The sequence below is a fragment of the Pan troglodytes genome, chromosome 1 (genome assembly GCF_028858775.2).
Source record: "Pan troglodytes isolate AG18354 chromosome 1, NHGRI_mPanTro3-v2.0_pri, whole genome shotgun sequence".
Classification (NCBI taxonomy): Eukaryota; Metazoa; Chordata; class Mammalia; order Primates; family Hominidae; genus Pan; species Pan troglodytes.
This window is the reverse complement of record NC_072398.2, coordinates 36787505-36810148: the sequence shown is the minus strand read 5'-3', so window position 1 is coordinate 36810148 and position 22644 is coordinate 36787505. Positions and strand designations below refer to the sequence as shown.

Sequence of the window (22644 nt, the reverse complement as noted above, 5' to 3'; positions counted from 1 at the left end):
AGTATCTTTATATAATGATATTTATATCTAAATAAGATATAAGGATGAAAAATAATGTATATCCAAACAGCCAGAAGAAAACTGGAGTGGCTATACTGTTAGGAATAACACTCAAAATCCTAAGGAAATTGAACACTTGAACAAAGGATTCTTAGCAAAGCAATTTTACTTCTGCACAGAGGGTGCCTCCCTGGCCAGTTGTCCTGAGAGCACACCTGAACAAAGGGGCACGAGAGCCTTTATTCCTGATGCAAGTCCTGCCCCTGTACCCTTTCCCCATTGGCCGGGGTCGGGTCGTACAATCTAAACTAATCCTGGTTGGCTAAACATTGTATTTTTTTTAGATAGGGTGGGCACGTAAAGGAAAGTGGAGGGAATAGGGGAAGGGGTGTCTGTAATGAGCCATAAAGTTAGTCCTCTTTCCAAATAAGGAAAGGAATGTGAGCTGGTACTGATAACACTTGGTAGTGTGGCGTGCCTGGGCATTTAACAAAGGCAAGAAGGGAAAAGGGGAAAAAAGGAGAAGAATGGAGGGGGGGTAACTATGAATTAAAAAAATAAAAGATTGATCAGATTATTTGAAGAGAAACCTCATCATATCCCACACTAATATCAAACAAAACAGACTTTAAAAATATATACAGTTTGATATATATATATAATATCTATTTAAGATATGAGACAAAAGTTTTCTGTATATGTCAAACATTTACCTATTTTTTTAAAGTCTGTTTTATCTAATACTGGTATAGCTACTCCAGCTTTCTTATGGTTGTTTACATGATATATTATTTTTCATCTTTTTATTTTCAATCTACTTGTATTTTTAAATTTAAATTGTATCTTCTGGAGACTTAGATCATTTTTTAAAAATTCAGTTTGACAATCTCTACCTTTTGATGGGCTTGGTTAATCCATTTACATTTGTTTATTTATTTATTTATTTATTTATTTATTTATTGAAACAGAATCTTGCTCGGTCACCCAGGATGGAGTGTAGTGGCGCAATCTCCACTCACTGCAACCTCTGCCGCCAGGGTTCAAGCAATTCTCCTGCCTCAGCCTCACGAGTAGCTGGGCTTACAGGTACCTGCCACCATGCCTGGCTAATTGTTTTTGTAGTTTTTAGTAGAGACAGGGTTTCACCATCTTGGCCAGGCTGGTCTTGAACTCCTGACCTTGTGATCCACCCACCTGGGCCTCCCAAAGTGCTGGGATTACAGGCATGAGTCACCACGCCCCTCCGGTTAATCCATTTACACTTAATGTAGTTGTTCATATAGTTGGATTTATCCCTGCCATTTTACTTTCTGTTTTCTCTGTCCCTCATGTCTTTTTTTGTTCTCTATTGTATTCTTTTTCTGTTTTCTTTAGTATTAAGTGAATATTTTCTAATGCAGCATTTAAACTTGTGTAATGATTATTTTTCACTACATATTTTTGAGAGTTTTTTTTTTTTAGTGGCTGCCCTTGGGTTTATTATATGCATTTTAACTTATTAGAATCAGCTTCAAATTTATACAAGCTTTGTTCTAGTGAGATGTAGAATCATTATTCCTACATGCCTCTGTTTCCTTTCCTCCTTTTTTGTGATATTAGTGTTATATAATATCTGTTAATGTTATAACCCTGAGAATATATTGTTATAATTATTACTTTACCATCAGTAGTTATTTCTTTAATGCAGCACAACTTTCCTCCCACCTCCTCCTTTGTGCTGTTATTAGCAAATACATTACATTTCTATGTATCAACCGTCCAATGGTACATTATATAATACTATTTTGTGTAATGGCTGTTAAAATCAGGTAAGAGAAGAAAGAAAAATAGGCACTTATAATGTACTTTATAGTTACATAATTATCTTTACTGGTGCTCTATGTTTTTAAATACAGATTTCAAACTATCATTGGTGGTCATATGCTTGAGCCTGAAGGAAATCCTTTAGTGTTTCTATAAGGTAGAACAGCTAGCAAAAAATTCTTCGTTTTTATTTATTTGGGAACGTCTTCATTTTGCCTTCATTTTTTAAAGATTTAAATACTTCTCAAGATACGGTCTCGCTCTAGTGCCCAGGCTGGAGTGCAGTGGCGTGATCTTGGCTCACTGCAACCTCTGCCTCCTGAGCTCAAGTTATCTTCTTGCCTCAGCCTCCAAGAAGTTATCTTCTTGCCTCAGAATATCTGCCACCACACCTAGCTAATTTTTGTATTTTTTTGTAGAGACAGGTTCTCAACTGTTGCCCAGGCTGATCTTGAACTCCTGAGTCCACCTGCCTCAGCTCCCAAGCCTTCATTTTTGAAAGATCGTTTTATTGGATATAGGATTTTTGGTGACAAGTTTTTTTTTTCTTTGAGCACTTTGAATATGTTATTCCACTGTTTTCTGGCCTCAGTTGTTTTTGCTAAGAAGTCAATTGTTATCTTAGCCCTTGAAAGTAACTAGTTGTTTTTCTCTTGGTGCTTTCAAGGTTTTCTCCTTGTCTTTGACTTTCATCATTTTTACTGTGATGTTTATTTGTGGATCTTGTTGAGTTTATCCTTCTTGGAGTTTCTTGTGTTAGGTTTATGTTACTCAATACATTATGTTGGTACACTTTTTTTTTTTTTTGAGATAGAGTCTTGCTCTGTTGCCCAGGCTGGAGTATAGTGGCATGATCTTGGCTCACTGCAACCTGTGCCTCTCAGGTTCAAGTGATTCTCCTGCCTCACCCTCTTGAGTAGTTGGGACTACAGGCACCTGCCACCATGCCCGGCTAATTTTTGTATTTTTAGTAGAGACAGAGTTTTGCTATGCTGGCCAGGCTGGTCTCAAACTCCTGACCTCAGGTGATCCTCCCGCCTCGGCCTCCCAAAGTGCTGGGATTGCAGGCGTGAGCCACCGCACCTGGCTGTATGTTGGTACACTTAATGGTGTCCTACAGGTCTCTGAAGTTCTGTTTATTTTTCTTCATTCTTTTTTCTTTCTGTTCTTCAGATTGCATAATTTCTGTTGATGTATTTTCAAGTTCCCCAATTCTTTCTAATGCCAGTTCTCGTCTCCTCATGGGTCCCTTTAGTTTATTTTGCTATTATGTTTTTCAACTCCAGGATTTTCATTTTATTCCTTTTTTCTTTTTGTAAATTCTATCTCTTTATGATATTCTCTGTTTGATGTAACATTGTCATCATACCTTTCTTCTTTTTTTTTATGGTGAAAAGATATATATATATATATTTAGCCAGCTAGACTCAGTTTAGATGATCCCGATTTTGTTGGCAACATCCAAAGCATTGTAATCAGGAGCCAGTCAAACATATGCCTTCTTCTCTCCATCAGGCCGAATCAGGGTGTTGACCTTGGCCACATCGGTGTCATAGAGCTTCTTCACAGCCTGTTTAATCTGGTGCTTGTTGGCTTTAACATCCACAATGAACACAAGTGTGTTGTTGTCTTCTATCTTCTTCATGGCAGACTCAGTGGTCAGCGGAAACTTGATGATAGCATAGTGGTCAAGTTTGTTTCTCCTGGGGGCGCTCTTCCGAGGATATTTGGGCTGCCTCCGGAGTCGCAGTGTCTTGGGCCGCCGGAAGGTGGGTGACGTGTGGATCTTCTTTTTTTTGTGGCTGTGGACACCTTTCAACATTGCCTTTTTGGCCTTTAAAGCCTTCGCTTTGGCTTCGGCTTTAGAAGGGGCAGGAGCTTCCTTCTTCGCTTTCGGCGCCATCTTGTGAAAAGCCCTTCTTTACTTCTTTAATCATAGTTTAGTTCTTTGAACATATATAATGACTACTTTAAAGTCATATATTCTGTTAAATCCAACATACGGTCACTCTTACAGGCAGGTTCTACAACCTTCTTTTTTTCTGGCACATGGGTTATATTTTCCCTGTTTCTTTGTGCGTTTTGTTATTAACTGGACATTTAAAATAACAGGTATCCAACCTTTTGGCTTCCCTGGGCCACATTGGAAGAATTGTCTTGGGCCACACATAAAATACACTAACACTAACGATAGCTGATGAGCTAAAAGAAAAAAAAAAGTTCATGCATAATTTTTGTGATACCCACCACCACAGATAAGCAAAAAAGTCCTCACATCCTAAGGGTTGGACTCGGCTGTTTTAAATAATATATTGTAGCAACTCTTGGTACCAACCTTGTTATTGTCACTTGTTTGTTTAGTGACTGGGTGTAGTTTTCCCCCATACTTTGTAAAGCCTCTGATCTTGTTCCTCAGAGAGGTGCAGCTTTGGATATGCCCAGGCACCTTGGGATGACAGTGGTTTTGGCAGGGTTCTCTTTGTCTTTTCCTGACCATACTCCCAGCTGTTAAGTTCCATTGATTTTCAGCTGATTGCTCAATTGTTTTCAATAATGCTTTGGGGCACACATTGTTCTACAGACTAATCCAATCAAATCCAGGCTCCTTTGAAGGAATAGTTCCCAAGGTCAGTATGTGATATTTGTTCTAACATCAGGAGGGCTCCACACTGCTGGTTTTTTTTTGTTGTCTCTCCTGAAAAATAACTAGCCTACAATTTAGTCTGTATCCTCATTGAATTAACAGATCTCCCCATTATCTTTCACCGAAACCTCCACTGTTTTTAAGAGTACCCTTAGGCTTGAACATTTTTTTTAATGCCCTGTTGTAAAGAAGTCAGTTGTTTTGGGAAAAGATGAAGAGCTAACTGTTTTATGGCCTACTTCTCCCCCCTCTCCCACAAAATCTCTGGAGTCGGGGCTCAGAGCTGGGAGTGGGGACAATTGTATGCTTCTTTCTGAAACCCTGCTTTAGAAGCTGAGCAGTTTGGGGAAGTGGGAGCAGCAGCCCGAGGTCTTCTTTTTGGCTTGCCTCTTCCAGTGTGGAATCACAACTTTATAGGCCAGAACAAAGGTGATTGAGGCCCCAGTTATTTTTTTAGCAGTGTTGCACAAAAGGTAGAGCCTCTGCCCCATGCGTGGAGGTTGGGCAGAAGAAAGGAGGCCTGCCTTTCAGTTGCACTTGTCTAGAACTTATCCTCAGCAACAATAAGTTGCTGTGGAAAGGATGAGAAATGCTGGTAGGTCCTACTCCTTACCTAAAGATGTCTGGGAGCTAGAAGTAGAGGAAGAGCCCTGTGTTCTCCGCTGCGTCTCTTTGAAGTAGGGTTTCTACATAGCTGAGCCAAGGGGGAAGGAGCTCTCTTGCTTAAAATACAGTCATGTGCTGCATAACGATGTTTTGGTCCATGACGTGGTATATAGGATGGTGGTCCCAAAATATTACAGTGGAGCTGAAAAATTCCTATCCCCTAGTGATGTAGCTTTAGTTCATAGAACAAGGCATGACTCACATGTTTATGGTGATGCCAGTGTAAAAAAACCAGCTGCACTATCATATAAAAGTATATATAGCTGCCAGGCATGGTGGCTCAAGCCTATCCCAGCACTTTGGGAGGCTGAGGCAGGCGGATCACGAGGTCAGGAGATCGAGACCATCCTGGCTAACACGGTGAAACCCCGTCTCTACTAAAAATACGAAAAATTAGTCGGGTGTGGTGGCAGGCGCCTGTAGTCCCAGCTGCTCCCGGAGGCTGAGGCAGAAGAATGGCATGAACCCGGGAGGCGGAGGCAGTGAGCCATGATCGTGCCACTGCACTCCAGCCTGGGTGACAGAGCAAGACTCCGTCTCAAAACAAAAAAAAAGTATATATAGCATATACAATTATGTACAATACATAATACTTGATAATAAATGTTACTGGCTTATGTATTATACTATTTTTATCATTATTTTAGAGTGTGCTCCTTCTACTTATTACAAAAAAAAAAAGTTAGCTGTAAAGCAGCCTCAGGCAGGCCCTTCAGGAGGTATTCTAGAAGATGTGGAGATGAGACAGTGACGTAGATGATCCTGACCCTGGGTAGGCCTAAGCCAATCTGTGTTTGTGTCTTAGTTTTTAACAAAAAAGTTTAAAAAGTTAAAAAGTCTGAAAAATAGAAAAAAGCTTATAGACTACTGATAGAAAAAATATTTTTATACAGCTGTACAGTGTGTGTTTTAAGCTATGTTATTGCAAAAGAGTAAAAAAGTTAAAATTTTAAAGTTTATATAAAGTTACAGTAAGCTAAGGTCATTATTGGAGAAAGAAAATGTTTTAAATAAATTTAGGGTAGCCTAAATATACCGTTTATAAAGTCTATAGTAGTGTACAGTAATGTCCTAGGCCTTCACATTCACTCACCACTTACTCATCCAGAGCAACTTCCAGTCTTGTAAGCTCTATTCATGTTAAGTGTCCTAGACAGATGTGCCATTTTTAAATCTTTTATACCATATTTTTTTATTGCACCTTTCTATATTTGGATACACTTACAATTGCCTATAGTATTTAGTATAGTAGCATGCTGACAGTTTTGTAGCCTAGGAGCAGTAGGCTCTACCATATAGCCTAGGCGTGTAGTAGGCTGTGCCATCTAAGTTTGTGTAATACATTCTATGATATTCACACAATGATGAAACTGCCTGAGGATGCATTCTCAGAATGTATTTCTGTCATTTTAAGTGATGCATGACTGTACCACTAGCTCTTGGTATTCTAACTGAATTTTCATAGATATTCCTGAATAGATATTTTTTTGCTGTTTGCCCTTAGGACCATTTCAGAGGCTATAAAAATGGCTGTTTTAAACATAACTTCTATCAGTTTCCCTGGTGAGTAGGTCTGTGGAACTTCTCACCTTGTCTTGTCAGAAGTTGATCTCCCTCTGGACTAGAATTTTAGCTTTTTTTGTAGTAATAATTAGTATCTTAGCCTTATTTAGGATTTCATAGCTTTCAGGTACATAATCATGCCAATAAATCTGAAAACCTAAGAGGAGATGGGAGAATTCCTTGAAATAAACAGCTTTCTGAAACTGACACAAGAAGAAACAAAAATCTGAATAGTTTTGTGTCTCTTTGACTGATTCCTAATTTAAAACCCCAACAGGAAAATTACAAGAAAATTATAGACCAATATCCCTTATGAACATAGATTTTTTTAAAGTTGTATACAAAATATTAACAAATTGAATTTGAAATATATAAATAGAATGAGATATTTTGATCATGTGGGATTTATGCCAGGAATGCAAGGCTGGTTTTACATTAAAAAAATGATTTGTTACATAAATAGAATAAAATAAAAATTATCACTTCAACATAAATAGAGAAAATAGAAAGTTCCTTCTCTGTATAGTTGCCTTCTGTTTAGTACTTTCCTATGCAAATCCTAGCCACCTCAGTAGCCCTATCTCTAGTCTTTATTTTGCTCATTAAATCTGTTGTTCTTTTAGGGTTTCTTTTTCCTGTGCTTTCTCTCTCTGGAGAGCCCTAGCAGATAGGGAGCTGGTGCGATTGTGGGGCTTTGTTTTCCTTCCCACAGCGATCACAGTCCTGTACTGCCTGTTTTCTAGCATCTGAAAACAATTGTTTTATATATTTTGTTCAGCTTTTAGTAGTTTACAGTGGAAAGGATAGTCTTCTGGAAGAAGTCTTGCCCACACTTTTTGTCATTCTTACCCAATAGGTATAAAGTGATGTATGACATTTCATGTATAAATTCATGTATACTGTTTATACATACTTACATTTTTTTGGTTACCAGTGTGGTTGAATATCTTTTCATATACTTATCGGTCATTTATGTTTCATGTGACCTTTTTTTCCTATAGATTTTGGGTTTTTTTCTTAATGATTTGTAGGTGTTCTTTTGTACATTCTGTATACCAATTTCTTGTCCACATTTAATTTTTTAGTTCTTTCGGAACTAATTTGTGTGTGTGAAGGAAGGATCTAATTTTAATTTTTTTCATATGAGTAGCTGGAATAATTTATTGAATTTTAAATATTTCCTACTGACTTTAAAAAAAAAAAACACCAACCGTATTATATACTAACCTTTTGTATGTGTACACTGGCATGTTTCTAAGTGCCTTATTTTTTTTTCCTCAGTGGTCTGTGAATTCCTGCACAACACCATGTGGTTTTAATTACTAAATGTGGTAAGATGACTCTTCCCTTCTTCATCTTAAAAATCATCTTGGCTATTCTTGGCACTTTATTTTCCAGACGCATTTTTAAGAACAACTCTAATGGTTCCACCAAAATACCCTATTGAGAATTTAATCTGAATTGTATTCCTTGTATAGATTCATTGGGGGAAAACATTGATTCTTCTCATCCATGAATATAATATATCTCCATTTATTTATCTCTTTCATACATTTCAAGAATGTTTTATAATTATATTCATAAGAGCTTTGCTTGTTTTTCGTTAGACTTCTCAGATTCATTGCCCTTGGAACACAGTTACCATATTATGAGGGAGCTCAGACCGCATGGAGAGGCTATATGTTGGAGGTTCTGGTACTAGCCCCAGCTAGTCTGTCAGCCAAAAGCCAGCAACTACCAGACATAAGAGTTATTTAGCCTTCTCAGAATTCCATCCTCTAGTTTTCTAGTCCTTTAGCTGAGGCCTTAGACATCATGGAGCAGAGATAAGCTATCCCTGTTCTATCCTTTCTGAATCCCTGACACAAAGAAATTGAGAAAGGTAGTTTTTTTTTTTTTTTAAGATGGGTTCTTAAGAAACCCATCTTAAACTCCAGTACTGTTGTCCAGGCTGGAGTGCATGATCACAGCTTATTGCAGCCTCAACCCTCTGGCCTCAAGCGATCCTCCCACTTCAGCCTCCAAGTAGCTGGAACTACAGGTGTGTGCCACCAAGCCTATTTTTTTTTTTTTTTGAGATGGTGTCTCGCTGTGATGCCCAGGGTGAAGTGCAGTGGCTCAAGTCTCAGCTCACTGCAAACTCCACTTCCCAGGTTCAAGCGATTATCCTGCCTCAGTCTCCTGAATAGCTGGGACTACAGGCACGTGCCACCATGCCTGGCTAATTTTTTTTTTTGTATTTTAGTAGAGATGGGGTTTCACCATATTGGCCAGGTTGGTCTCAACTCCTGACTTGAAGTGATCCGCCCACCTCAGCCTCCCGAAGTGTTGGGATTACAGGCATGAGCCACTGTGCCCAGCCAAGTGTAGCTAAATTTTAAATTTTTCGTAGAGACAAGTTCTTGCTGTGTTGCCCAAGTTGGTCTTCAACTCCTGGGCTCAAGCAGTTCTCCTGCCTCAGCCTCCCAAAGTGTTGGGATTACAGGTATAAGCCACCACGCCCAGCCTAATAATTGTTTTAAGCCACAGAATTTTGGGATAATTTGTTACTAAGAATAGAAAATGAATACCCCAGGCATCACTATGCTTATGTTATGATTTGGCTTGTTTTATAACTTTTCCTATGGGAATACATAATCAGGATATTCTAATATAGTATATGGGGAATAGTTTCTCATCCTGAATTAATAAATTAGTATTTATTACTGTCTTATGAGCTTGGAGAATTTGTATTTGTATTATGTATGATTTTTAAAAACATACCTGAGTTTGTAAGGCAGAGGAATAGACTCAGACATTGAAAATTCATCATGAACACTATACTTCTTGGGAAACTGGACTTACTGTCTATTGAAGGTGTACTAACATCCCTGTGTGGTTGAGAATGAGGTTTCATTTTCCATGACATTTCTGTAGTCAGATATCTATTACACAGAGTTATAACACCCAAACTTGTCTTAAAGACCTCTTAATTTAGTTGTACAGTCTTCCTAAGTAGGTTTCATAAATCGACATTGAAGAACATAATGTAAAACTTCTTTGCAACATTTTCCTAAAGATTCTAATTTACTTCGAAAAATTCTCACAAAGTTTGCTAATATTGAATGAGTCATTGAAATAAGCCAGGCTATATACTCAACTATGTAGATTTTATTATTTCTCTGATATTTTAATTTTATGTAAATATGACGTATACATACAAGTACATCTCATTGTATTGTGCTTCACTGTATTGCATTTCCCAGATATTGTGTGTTTTATTTTTTTTAAAACAAATGGAAGGTTTTTGGCAAACCTGCATTGAGCAAGTCTGTTGGTCCCATTTTTCCAATAGCATGTGCTCGCTTTGTGTCTCTGTGTCACATTTTGGAGATTCTCGCAATATATATCTGTTATGATCGCCTCCAATTAGTGATCTTTAATGTTACTATTGTAATTGTTTTGGGGCATCATGAACCATAGCCATATAAGATGTCACACTTAATCAGTAGGTGTTGTTTGTGTTCTGATGGCTCCACCAACTGGCCATTTCCTGGTCTTTCTTCCTCTCCTTGGGCCTCCCTGAGACACAACAAAATTGAGATTAGGCCAATTAAATACCTCTGCAATGGCTGCTAAGTGTTGAAGTGAAAGGAAGAGTCTCACACCTCACTTTAAATCAGAAGCTAGAAATGATTAAGCTTAGTGAGGAAGGCATGTTGAAATCTGTGATTGGCCAAAAGCTAGGCCTCTTGTACCAAACAGCCAAGTTGTGAATGCAAAGGAAAAGCTCTTGAAGGACATTAAAAGTGCTACTCCAGTGACCGCATGAATGATAGGAAAGCAAAACAGCCTTATTGTTGATTTGGAGAAAGTTTGAGTGGTCTGAATAGAAGATCAAACAGCCATAACATTTCCTTAAGCCAAAGCCTAATCCAGAACATGTCTAAAAATGCTCTTCCTGAACCTCTGTACTTAATTGATAGTTGACTAGTTACAGAGTTCTAGACTGGCATTAGAATTCTAATAGGATAGCCCCATTATCTTCTGGCATGACTTCTGCTGATAAGAAATTCCATGGATATTTAACCTCTGATTCCTTTGTGGGTGACTTTTTTTTTTTTTAATCTGAAAGCTTTTATTCTTCTCTCCTGGGCTTCTGAATTTTCAGTAATGTGCTAAATTATCCCTTTGGGATCATGTATTTCTCTGTATTTGGTTTTATGTCATGTTGCAGTCTCTGGCGATCCTTTATTTTCCATTAATATGTATGGATAAACAAAAAATTACTGTAAGAGTTGGTTGGGGCTTATTGATTATCTGGTTTTGTTTAGAGTAATTGGTTAGGGATCTAGTTACATGCTGGAATGTAGGAACCTCCTCTGGCACTGTTCAGTTTCTTTAGGGAAGAACCTTCTAATTTTCTTTTGTCTGAAGCGTGAATGCTTGACTGTCTTTTGGAGTGGGATGGTAGACTCTTCAGCAAGTCCAGACTTTTATTTAATCCCCCATTTCAGTTCATGTCTTAATCCTTTCCGCTGTTTCACTAGATATTTCTTAATCTTGAACTAATCTGAAGTTCTGTAGGACCCTTGTCTGTATTCCCCCTTTTTATTCTAGGACTTGACTTCCTCTTAGTTTTGCCAGTTACCACTTCTCTACCTACTTTGAGTTTTTGCTGAAATTTGTTGAAGTCTCTTGCCTAAGGGCCTATTTTTCTGTTCTCTGTTATTGTGGGTTTTTATCTCTTTTTTTTGGTGGGGGGTCTACTCTCATTTTAGAGGGAAGGGGAGAAAATAAACAAAATTGCCATTTTTAACTGATATGTACTGTGAATCTCTAATGGGTAACGATTTAGAATACAGCTTTTAAAGGAACATTTGATATTTCAAAAACAGTATTCTCATACTTGTTCACCTTACATTCTAGGTGGTTTAAATCCCAGCTTCAGTACAAATTTGCTTTATGATCTTGGGCATGCTGTGTAGTGTGGGATCCTGAAGTACTTCACATACTGTAAAGCAGTGGTTTTCAAACTCTTTTTCACTGCAAACTATAGTGAGAAACACATTTTACTTCATAACTTACATACTTCCATGACATAATATCCTTACGTGCAATACACTCTGATTTTTTTTTTTAACTCTTGATTGTGACCCACTAACTTGATCTTACTGCCCACCAATGGCGTGCAACCTACACTTTGAAAAACAGTATACTAGAGCAGTATTTCTTAAAAGTGTGAGCCAGAGCCAGGTTCAGTGGCTTACGCCTGTAATCCCAGCGTTTTAGGAGGCCGAGGCAGGCGGATCACAAGGTCAGGAGTTCGAGACCAGTCTGGCCAAGATGGTGAAACCTCGTCTCTACTAAAAATACAAAAATTAGCTGAGTGTGGTGGTGGGCGCCTGTAGTCCCAGCTACTTGGGAGGCTGAGGCAGGAGAATCGCTTGAACCTGGGAGGCAGAGGTTGCAGTGAGCTGAGACTCAATCTCAAAAAAAAAATTAAAAAAAAAAGTGTGAGCCAGATATATTTTCAAGTTGAGTATTGAAAAAGACGTAAGAATTTAGGAAAAACCTAGCGGGGCTTTTGTGAGTTTTAAAAGGTATGTTAATAATCCTCCAAAGATGAAATTGTGCCTTTCCCTAGAGTTATCTTGAGTCACCCTTGGCCCTTGGCTTGAGGACATGCAGGGATTTTTACAGTGTTGAGAATTATCTTTAGTGAGATCAAGTGGCAGTCATAATAAATTGAAGTAGTTTAAAATGTGCTTTAAAAACACATCTTTTAGCCAAATTTAAATTAATTATGTATTTAGCAAAGCAAGGCATATCTGTTTTTTTTTTAAGGTAATTCCTAGATTGTGCAGTTTGTTGTACCTTTCATAATATTCATGCAGAGCTTTTTATATTGTGGATTTAGTGATATTTTCTAGAAGAATGCTGTTTTTAAATTTTTTTATTTTTTATTTTTGGAAGAATGCTTTTAATAAATCCTTAGCTCTGATGCTGAAGAGATGACTACAAGTTGATACTGCAGGTTATTACATATATTAAGTGCATAGTCAAATTTCCTTGAGGCAACAAAAAGACTTAAGGCATTTGAAATTGTTAAATATGGTATACCATGATAGTAGATAGTAGTCTGAATTGCTCCTTGGTTAATACTTGGGAAGATCAAAATACAGTTGGCCCTCCATATCTGTGGGTTCCACATCTGTGGATTCAACCAACCTTGGATCAAAAATACTCCAGGGAAGGGAGGAAGAATCTATACAGACTATGTACAGACTTTTTTTTCAGGTCATTATTCCTTAAATAATATAACAACTGTTTACATAGCATTTACATTGTATTAGGTATAAGTAATATAGACATGATTTAAAGTATACAGGAGGCTATGCATAGGTTAATGCAAATACTAGACCATTTTACATAAGGGACTTGAGCATCCTCAGATTTTTGTATCTGGGGGAGTCCAGGAACTTGTCCCCATGGATAATGCAGATCAACTGTATACTTATAAATTTACGTGTAGGACATTCTCTTCATTTAAATAGAGGTCACTAGGACCTTAAATACTCATCTCTTATTTACTCATTTATTTATACATTTTGGAAGAAATCAGCATCCATTTGAAACAGATATATGTCATCAGTTCAAGAAAACCTGGTTAAAATTGCCCCAACAAAAACTTGGACCTCTGGTAATAATTAAATTCAGAGTGACTGGCAAACTACTGTGTTGTAGTACTCAGGGCATGATCCAAAAGGTACCTTGTCAGCCACAACTCTAGTTGCTGATGATGCAGTGCTATAAGGTGTTGTGAATTTTTCCTGTGAACTTGTTTGTTTCTAAAGATGTTTTCATTTTTAAACCTTTAAGTGAAATTCTGGTAGAAAATATCAGCATCTCTTGCAGGGAGAATGCCAGGTGAGCAAGTTGTCGCCGTAGGAATCAGAATGGACGTTATCATCCGTAGTGAGAATGGCAAATGGATAATCAACATCAGCCCAATTGCCAGACTAAAACATCATTATGACAGACTTCTTTTGCAAGAATTCTTAAAACGGAGAAGCTGAAGAATAAAGTGGCCAGTGCAGATATTGTCTGTGCTTTTTACATTTAACAGATTTATTATGTGTTCTTTTTGTTTTCTTTTGTTTTCTTTTTTTTTTTTGAGACGGAGTTTTGCTCTTGTTGCCCAGGCTGGAGTGCAATGGCGCGATCTCGGCTCACTGCACCCTCTGCCTCCTGGGTTCAAGCGATTCTCCTGCCTCAGTCTCCCGAGTAGCTGGGATTACAGGTGTGCGCCACTACACCCGGCTAATTTTTTTGTATTTTTAGTAGAGGTGGGGTTTCACCATGTTGGCCAGGCTGGTCTCAAACTCCTGACCTCAGGTGATCCGCCCGTCTCAGCCTTCCAAAGTGCTGGGATTACAGGCATGAGCCACTGTGTCCAGCCTATGTGCTCTTTTTCTTACAGATTGTTACTCATGTTTATAAAATATAGCAAGAAGACAGGCTGATCTTTTTTCAACCTATTTATATTTTCTGCTCTTTTTTCTTACGAGAAAATTCAGTGTTACTCTTTCACAAATGTACCAGAGTTGGGACATATTAAGCACCTACAAATGCAAAATATTTCATAATTTTTTAAATAATGAAAACCATGATTACCATCTTTTGTTACAGGATAACTACTATTAAAATGTTTTTGACCTATATAAAAATGTTGCATGTCTTGAACCTACAAGTAGGCCAGCCAGCAGTACATGACAGCAGCTTCGCTTCTCTCATTTAACCGTTTACAGTATGGCCTACTCTTCACAACTGTTTTACCTTAGCTGCCAAGAAACTTAGTAAAAACAAAAGCCCTTAAATATAGCAGTGAAATATCTTGTAAAGCTTTCTTGCATTTAATTAATTCTCATTTTATTTATTTATTTATTTATTTATTTATTTATTTATTTATTTCATTCTTTTGAGATGGAGTCTTGCTCTGTCGCCCAGGCTGGAGTGCAGTAGTGGGATCTGGGCTCACTGCAAGCTCCGCCTCCCAGGTTCACACCATTCTCCTGCCTCAGCCTCCCGAGTAGCTGGGACTGCAGGTGCCTGCCACCACGCCCGGCTAATTTTTTTGTGTTTTTAGTAGAGACGGTGTTTCACCATGTTAGCCAGGATGGTCTCGATCTCCTGACCTCGTGATCTGCCCGCCTCAGCCTCCCAAAGTGCTGGGATTACAGGCGTGAGCCACTGCGCCTGGCCCTCATTTCATTTTTAATTTTTCTGTTTATATTTAATCTTGTAAGCACTCTTGAATTATTTTTGATTCCAGATTGTGTGGAGAATAGTCAGTATATATGTGGTAAATATATACTGTGGTTGTACCTTTTCCATTTTGCCTGATAGCATTACTTTCTGTGTTCTGTATCTGGCCTTCTCAACTTGCTTCTTATCTTTTGAAGACAGGAAATCATCTCTCAGAATTCGCTTCAAAGGATTGTGTGAAATTAGTGCATATAAAACACTTAGAATTGTCTTTGGAATGAAGTACTAACGTTAGCAGTAGTACTGTATTTTAATATGTAGCACAGCAGACTGCTCAATAGACATTATATACTTAATGGGAAGGGTTTATTAGGAAAAGATATTTCTATATCATAATACCTAAAAATAATCAAGAATTGGAAACTTCTGTTTTAACCCAGAGCCAATGGAGTTGTAACATTAACTGCTTCTAAATACTTCTAATGTTTGGGAAAATTCAGATGTGACCTATCCCACCCAAGCATTATGTAATGCTGGGATATAGTTCTGGGGGAGAAAAAACAAAAACAAATTTAAATGCATCTTTTAGGCTAAGAAATGGATTACTGAATGGATAAGCTATGAAAAACATTAATTTCTTTCTAGAGGAGACCCAGGAGTTAGGTGCCCAGAGAAAGTCTTTTTTAAAAAATGTGTAACATGGGGCTGGGCACGGTGGCTAACACCTGTAATCCCAGCACTTTGGGAGGCCGAGGTGGGTGGATCACGAGGTCAGGAGATCGAGACCAGCCTGACCAACATGGTGAAACCCTGTCTCTACTAAAAATAGAAAAATTAGCCGGGTGTGGTGGTGAGCGCCTGTAATCCCAGCTACTTGGGAGGCTGAGGCAGGAGAATCTCTTGAACCTGGGAGGCGGAGTTTGCAGTGGGCAGAGACTGTACCACTGCACTCCAGCCTGGGCGACAGAACAAGACTCCATCTCAAAAAAAAAAAAAAAATGTGTAACATGTTCTTAAACCTACTACGATTATGCTTAACGATGGGGCTATGTACTGAGAAATTCATCATTAGACAAATTTGTCATTGTGCGAACATCATAGAGTATACTTCCACAAACTTAAATGGTATAGTTTACTACACATCTAGGCTGTGTACAAACCTGTACAGCATGTTACTGTTCTGAATACTGTAGGCAATTTGCAAAAGGAAGTGTATGTGTGTCTAAACAAGAAAAGGTACAGTAAAAATAGGTTTATATGGGACCACCATCACATATGCAGTCTGTTGTTGACAAAACTTTGTTATGTGGCGCATGACTGTATTTTCCAATCCTGAAAGTCATTTTGTGTCTTCTTTTTTGCTGGCCACAGGCTACTTAGCCTGTAGTGTTAGAAAAACATACTTTCCATTTGTATTTCACCTTGAAATATATGCACTCATCTTCATGATTGTTATCTCAATCCATTTAATTCTACCATCAAGGTAGATTGTTGATAAAAATGGTCATTATGATTAATTTTTTTCTTTTTTTTTTTTTTGAGACAGAGTCTTCTTGCTCTGTCCCCCAGGCTGGAGTGCAGTGGCACAATCTGGGCTCACTGCAAGCTCTGCCTCCCGGGTTCACGCCATTCTTCTGCCTCAGCCTCCTGAGTAGCTGGGACTACAGGTGCCTGCCACCATGCCCGGCTAATTTTTTGTTACTTTTAGTAGAGACAGGGTTTCACCATGTTAGCCAGGATGGTCTTGATCTTCTTACCTTGTGATCCACCCACCTCGGCCTCCCAAAGTGCTGGGATTACAAGCGCGAGCCACCGCACCTGGCATGATTAATTCTTAAACATAGCCATGTTGTAATAATTCATTATTTATGTCGCTGTTGATATCCAGCACCAATTTTGAACTTCTCCTTGTTCAGTAGACTGTATTTCAGTGCAGTATCTTATTCTTCAAATTCAGAGTTTTTTCAAGCATCAAATAAATATTTATTAACTCCTTATATACCCTACCCTAGATAAAAAAGAAATAAAAAGGAAACCCTGCTCAGTGAATAATCCTTCCCCTTGAGGAGCCTGAAATCTTTTGGTGGTTGATGAAAGAAACATCTGTTGAATATAGGCCTAAAGATAATGGGTACTCAAATACGTAATTGAAGTTGTGAACACTATAGATCATGAGAGATGGGAGAGATCATTGTATCCTGACCTACCTAAGGGAAATTTTGTGGAGAATGTGAGATTAAGTTTGTTCTTAAAGGGCAAGTAGAATATGGAAAGATAGGGGAGGAAATCTAGTGAAGTATTTCAGGTAGGGAAAAGACTTTGAACAAAGACACGGCCTTCAGAGAATAAGAGGGCTGGTTTCATTCACATTGAGGAGGTGGTAGTGGGAGGAAGGAGAGAATAGGACTGGTGGTATAAGGTGATCACATAATTGAAGTGGGATCTTGTGTGAGTTTGTATTACTATTAGCGTTAGGGAAAAAGGGCTAAAATATATCTTAAAACTCTTTTAGAATGCAGCCTCTCAAGATATGGCAACTGTTTCACCAAGTCATCATTATGGAATTTATATTAATTATAAAGATATATATTATAAAATAAAGCCATATATTAAGGATATAGATATCTTTGAAAATAGATAGAGAGAACTATGGGGATTTCCTGTACACTATGGATTGAGAAGGATTCTTATAGCCCACATAGTCAACATGTATCTCGTTTAGTGTGTAGTACATACATAAGCAGAGGTGTCCATCTTCTAATTTTCAAACTAAGTACCAGTATCAAGCAGACATCTTTTTGTTAGTTGAAATAAATTATTAGCAGACATCATTTATTAATGAAAATTAAATGCACATAACCATTTTAACTTTAAGGGTAAAAAGCCCCAGAAGATTTAAGAAAAGGGCCATTCAAGATACAACTGATTTTACAGAGAAGCAGCAGATTCTGCTTAGAATGACTAATGGCCATTTTGGGATTAAAAAAAGGTAGTAAACATAAGACTGCTGGTTATGTGTAGCATGTATGTTGGCTAGTGGTTCATTTTCACCCCCAATAGAATGAATTTTAATTCTGGGATAAAGATAACTGTTTAGCATATTACTTAGTATTAAAAATAGTTGCAAATTCAATGTTTTTTTTTTTTTAAGGATACATAAAAATATTCCCACTTAAGAACAGTTCCATAAAAGGTGATCCTGAATCAGGGTGAGGTGGCTCACACCTGTAATCCCAGCACTTTGGGAGGCCGAGGCAGGCGGATCATTTGAGGTCAGGAGTTTGAGGCCAGGCTGGCCAACATGGTGAAACTTCATCTCTATTAAAAAAAATACAAAAATCAGCTGGGCGTGGTGGTGCAGGCCTGTAATCCCAGCTACTTGGGAGGCTGAGGCAGGAAAATTGCATGAACCTGGGAGGCAGGGGTTGCAGTGAGCCAAGATTGCGCCACCACACTCTAGCCTGGGCAATAGAGTGAGACTCCGTCTCAAAAAAAAAGTGACTCTGAATCAAAAACTTTACCAAATTGGTAGTAAAAAATGTCATATATGTCAATATTACATGGATTCTGAATGCCAATCTTAGGCTTATAGACTTTAACCTTCATAAAGCAGAGAGTCATTATTGATTCTGGAACAGGAAATGTTAATACAAGTTCTTTGTAAGTGTGAAGCTATCTTATTTTACTGGCATAGCCACAAATGAACTGCAGCAAATTCAAGTCTTCATATTTTTTACTTCAAAAATCATGTGACTTTTGCTGTTCTTTGTAATATATCCACATTTGTTTTATTGTAAAATTATTTAATAATAATTGATCAATGAAAAGAATATGCCTTATGTCTTGTGACTTTGTGTGAGCATGCTTAGAATACCTGACCTACTACGGTTCAGCAGTACCTTATCTAAATCAGCTTTTTTAAGGACAGCAACTTGAATATAATTGAAAGGTAATTTTACTAGCTTCCTGCCCTGGAGTAATTACGAAGCATAGGCATTCTTGATTAGGTTATCATCTTTATGAAGATTTTCTGCCTGTATCTTTATATAAAGTTATGTACTGGTTTTGAATGGAGGCATAGTTTTGTATATTATGAGATAAATATCAGAGTTGAATATGATTTTTAAAATTTACTTTCAGAAGTTCAGTAAACTTAAGTGATTGAACTAATTGAATTCCTTGTTTATAGAATGAAAGTTCAGAAGTGAAGTTTTATGGTTTTGAAGGTTAGAAACAAAAGGATTTAACATTTGTTAGAATCAAATCAATACAGTGTGTCCATATTTTTGTAATAAGTAGAATATAAAACAATAAACTTTTTAAATCGAGACTTGAGTCTCACTCTGTGGCCCAGGCTGGAGTGCAGTGGCGCTATCTCGGCTCACTGCAACCCCCACCTCCTGCGTTCCAGTGATTCTCCTTCCTCAGCCTTCCCAGTAGCTGGGATTACAGGCGCCCGCCACCACGTCTGGCTAATTTTTGTATTTTTAGTAGAGATGGGGTTTCACCATTTGGCTAGGCTGGTCTTGAACTCCTGACCTCAAGTCATCCGCCTGCCTCAGCCTTCCAAAGTGCTGGGATTACAGGCATGAGCCACCACACCGGCCCATTTTTTGAGTGCCTATTATATGCCAGGCATTGTATTAGATACTAGAAAGAGAAAGAGAAGTAGAGAGATAGAAAGACAGAGATAATTAGATAAGTAAAACTTGGTTTCTGCATTGATTGATTGAGATGTTGTCTCTGTTGCCCAGGCTGGAATGCAGTGGTGCGATTTCGGCTCGCTGCAACCCCAGCCTCCTGGGTTCAAGCGATTCTCTTACCTCAGCCTCTGGAGTAGCTGGGATTACAGGCATGCGCCACCATGCCCGGATAATTTTTGTATTTTTAGTAGAGACGGGGTTTTGCCATGTTGGCAAGGCTGGTCTCGAACTCCTGACCTCAAGTGATCTGCCCGCCTTGGCCTCCCAAAATGCTGGGATTACAGGTGTGAGCCACTGTGCCTAGCCGTTGGTTCCTGCTTTTAGTTGAGGGGTGCTGAATATGTAAAATATAATTGCTGTAAAGCACAGTAAATACTATAACAGAGATATGCACCTAAAACACATTTGGGTAAAAGTGGATAAACCAACCAATTTAGCTTCAGTACCATAAGGAAAGCTTCTGAAAACTGTACTCCAGCCCGGGCGACAGAGCAAGACTTTGTCTCAAAAAAATAAAAATTAAAAAAAAAAGAAGGGACTTATGCTGAAACTTTATAAGTAGGTAGTGTTCCCAGGGTGGGAATGTGGGAAGAAGGGCATTCCAGACAGAGGAAACATTGTGTAATCTTCAGGGAACTGCAGAGAGTATTGTTTAACCAAAATGAAGAGGCATGTTGGAAAGGGTTGAGAGATGACTCTTGACAGTAGACAGCTGTACTTTGTATACAGCTGAGAGGAGTTTGAACTTTATTATTTAATTATTGGAGTATCATTGAAAAACATGGAACTTGAACACACCGATTCTCATTTTGGCAAGATTTTGAGGTTGTTTGGAGGGTAAGTCAGGAGTGGTAATGGTTATGGGACCAGATAAGAGGAGCAATTAGCATATCATTGCTGTAGTCCAGATGAGGCATGGTGAGAGTCTGAAATGGCAGTGGGAATGACAAGAATAGATTTCAAATATGTTAAAGACGCTGAATCAGTAACATTTAATGATTAGCTGGGTATGGTGGCACATAATCTCCACTACTCTGGAGGCTGAGGCAGGAGGATCACATGAGCCTAGGAGTTTGAGTCTATCTTGGGCAATGTAGCAAGACCATATTTCTTTAAAAAAATTTTTTTAATGATTGATTGTGAGTAATGAGGGAGAGAGAAGAGTCCAGTATAAATCCCTGAATGATGGGGTTATAGATGGGCACGTTTCTCACTAGATTTTTGGAAGAAGTTTTACATATGTGAATAGCTTCTACAAAATTAATAAATATATAAAAGTAACTTCTGAGTAGGTTATTTCTAAGTTTTTCTTTATTTTTATTTATAGATGCCACTTCAAATGAACAACAAGAGCTTTTCTGTCAGAAGTTGCAGCAGTGTTGTATACTGTTTGATTTCATGGACTCTGTTTCAGACTTGAAGAGCAAAGAAATTAAAAGAGCAACACTGAATGAACTGGTTGAGTATGTTTCAACTAATCGTGGTGTAATTGTTGAATCAGCGTATTCTGATATAGTAAAAATGGTAAGCCTCTAGAATTATGTTCCTCAGATTTATGTAAATTTAAGATCTGAGGTATAATAATGAATTAATGAGACTGATTTTAAATAAATGTACAATAATTAATACATCCCCCAAATTTTAGAAAATAGTTCATACCCCATCCATTCCAGTGATACCATCATTGCATATACAAGTTTGGGAATTGAGAGTCATAGTGGCTGGTGGCTTCCATATTGGATAGTGCAGATCTAGAGCTTAAGAGAAGGGTTTAGGCCTGGGATTATACAGATTGATAGGTAATTAATGTCATGGAGGTGAATAGTTACTGAGAACTTCTATTTTTATTTATTTATTTTTGAGACGGAGTCTTGCTGTGTAGCCCAGGCTGGAGTGCAGTGGTGCGATCTTGGCTCACTGCAACCTCTGCCTCCCAGTTTCAAGGAGTTCTCTGCCTCAGCCTCCCGAGTAGCTGGGATTACAGGTGCCCACGACCACGCCCAGCCAATTTTTGTATTTTCAGTAGAGATGGGGTTTCACCATCTTGGCCAGGCTGGTCTTGAACTCCTGACATGGTGATCCACCTGCCGCGGCCTCTGAAAATGCTGGGATTATAGGCGTGAGCCACCGCACCCGGTCATTACTAAGAACTTGTAAAGGGGAAAGGGAAGACCAGTGAAAGACTAGGGATCTCCACATTTAAGCAGTGGGTAAGGGAGTCAGGTATAACGCTTTAATTGAAAGTCAGGATCTTTAAGAAGTTATAATATCTGATGTGAAAAAAAACTGCAGCCAACTTTATTGAAGTAAGGTTGTTTAGGATGCTTGCTGTTTATTAATAATTCAACCTTATTTTCTATCAAACAGTATGATTTTGTTTAGTATTTGTGATTTTTAAATTTTATTTTATTGTATACTAACAAAATATAAAAATTCAGGCCAGTGCAGTGGCTCGCTTATGCTTGTAAACCCCAGCACTTTGGGAGGCTGAGGTGGGAGAATCACTTGAGGCCAAGAGTTCAAGACCAGCCTAGCCAGCATAGCAAGGACCCATCTCTACAAAAAGTACTAAAAAAAAAAAATAAAAATATTAGCTAGGCATGGTGGCATGAGCCTTTAGTAAAGGCCCAGCTACTCAGGAGGCTGAGGTGAGAGGATCGCTTGAGCCCAGGAGTTCAAGACTGAAGTGAGCCATGATCACCACTGCATTCCAGCCTGGGTTGACAAAGGAACACCTTGTCTCAAAAAAAAAAAAGTAAAAAAATCCAGTTGGACTAATTAGAGAGTCGCTGAGTACATAATTTAAACTTAGAGTATTGAAGCTAAAAGCAAATATAAATATAACCTACAGTTGCCTTCATTTCTTTCCCCTTGCCTAATATATGTTCTTGGGGAAGAACCAAATGTGTAGTAGGAAATATAAGTTTGGCCCTACTATAGTAGTTGGGTTTCCTTTTATCAATCTGTAGTAGAAGACCTCTCAAAAGGAATTAGGAAATTTTTGATTGTTGGGTTTGT

The 22644-nt window shown here is 38.3% G+C and overlaps 2 protein-coding genes across 5 annotated transcripts in view; one reads left to right on the top strand and one right to left on the bottom strand.

Annotated features, from left to right (window-relative positions):
* The window catches only part of PPP2R5A (protein phosphatase 2 regulatory subunit B'alpha), a 72561-nt gene that overhangs the window by 18970 nt on the left and 30947 nt on the right, over positions 1–22644 (top strand). For 3 of the 4 annotated variants that reach the window (XM_016921055.4, XM_016921101.4, NM_001302436.1), the window contains 1 exon segment: positions 20954–21150. In XM_016921055.4, the coding sequence (XP_016776544.1) occupies positions 20954–21150 (197 nt within the window). 4 annotated transcript variants of the gene reach the window in all.
* On the bottom strand, positions 2108–5948 carry LOC129135984 (large ribosomal subunit protein uL23-like). The gene has a single exon (XM_054658478.2). The coding sequence runs from the start codon at positions 3704–3706 to the stop codon at positions 3290–3292; it is 417 nt and encodes a 138-aa protein (XP_054514453.1). The 5' UTR covers positions 3707–5948; the 3' UTR covers positions 2108–3289.

What these genes read in the sequence shown, in the direction of transcription:
- LOC129135984 (XM_054658478.2), bottom strand. Translation starts at nt 3,706, where the DNA reads ATGGCGCCGAAAGCGAAGAAGGAAGCTCCTGCCCCTTCTAAAGCCGAA.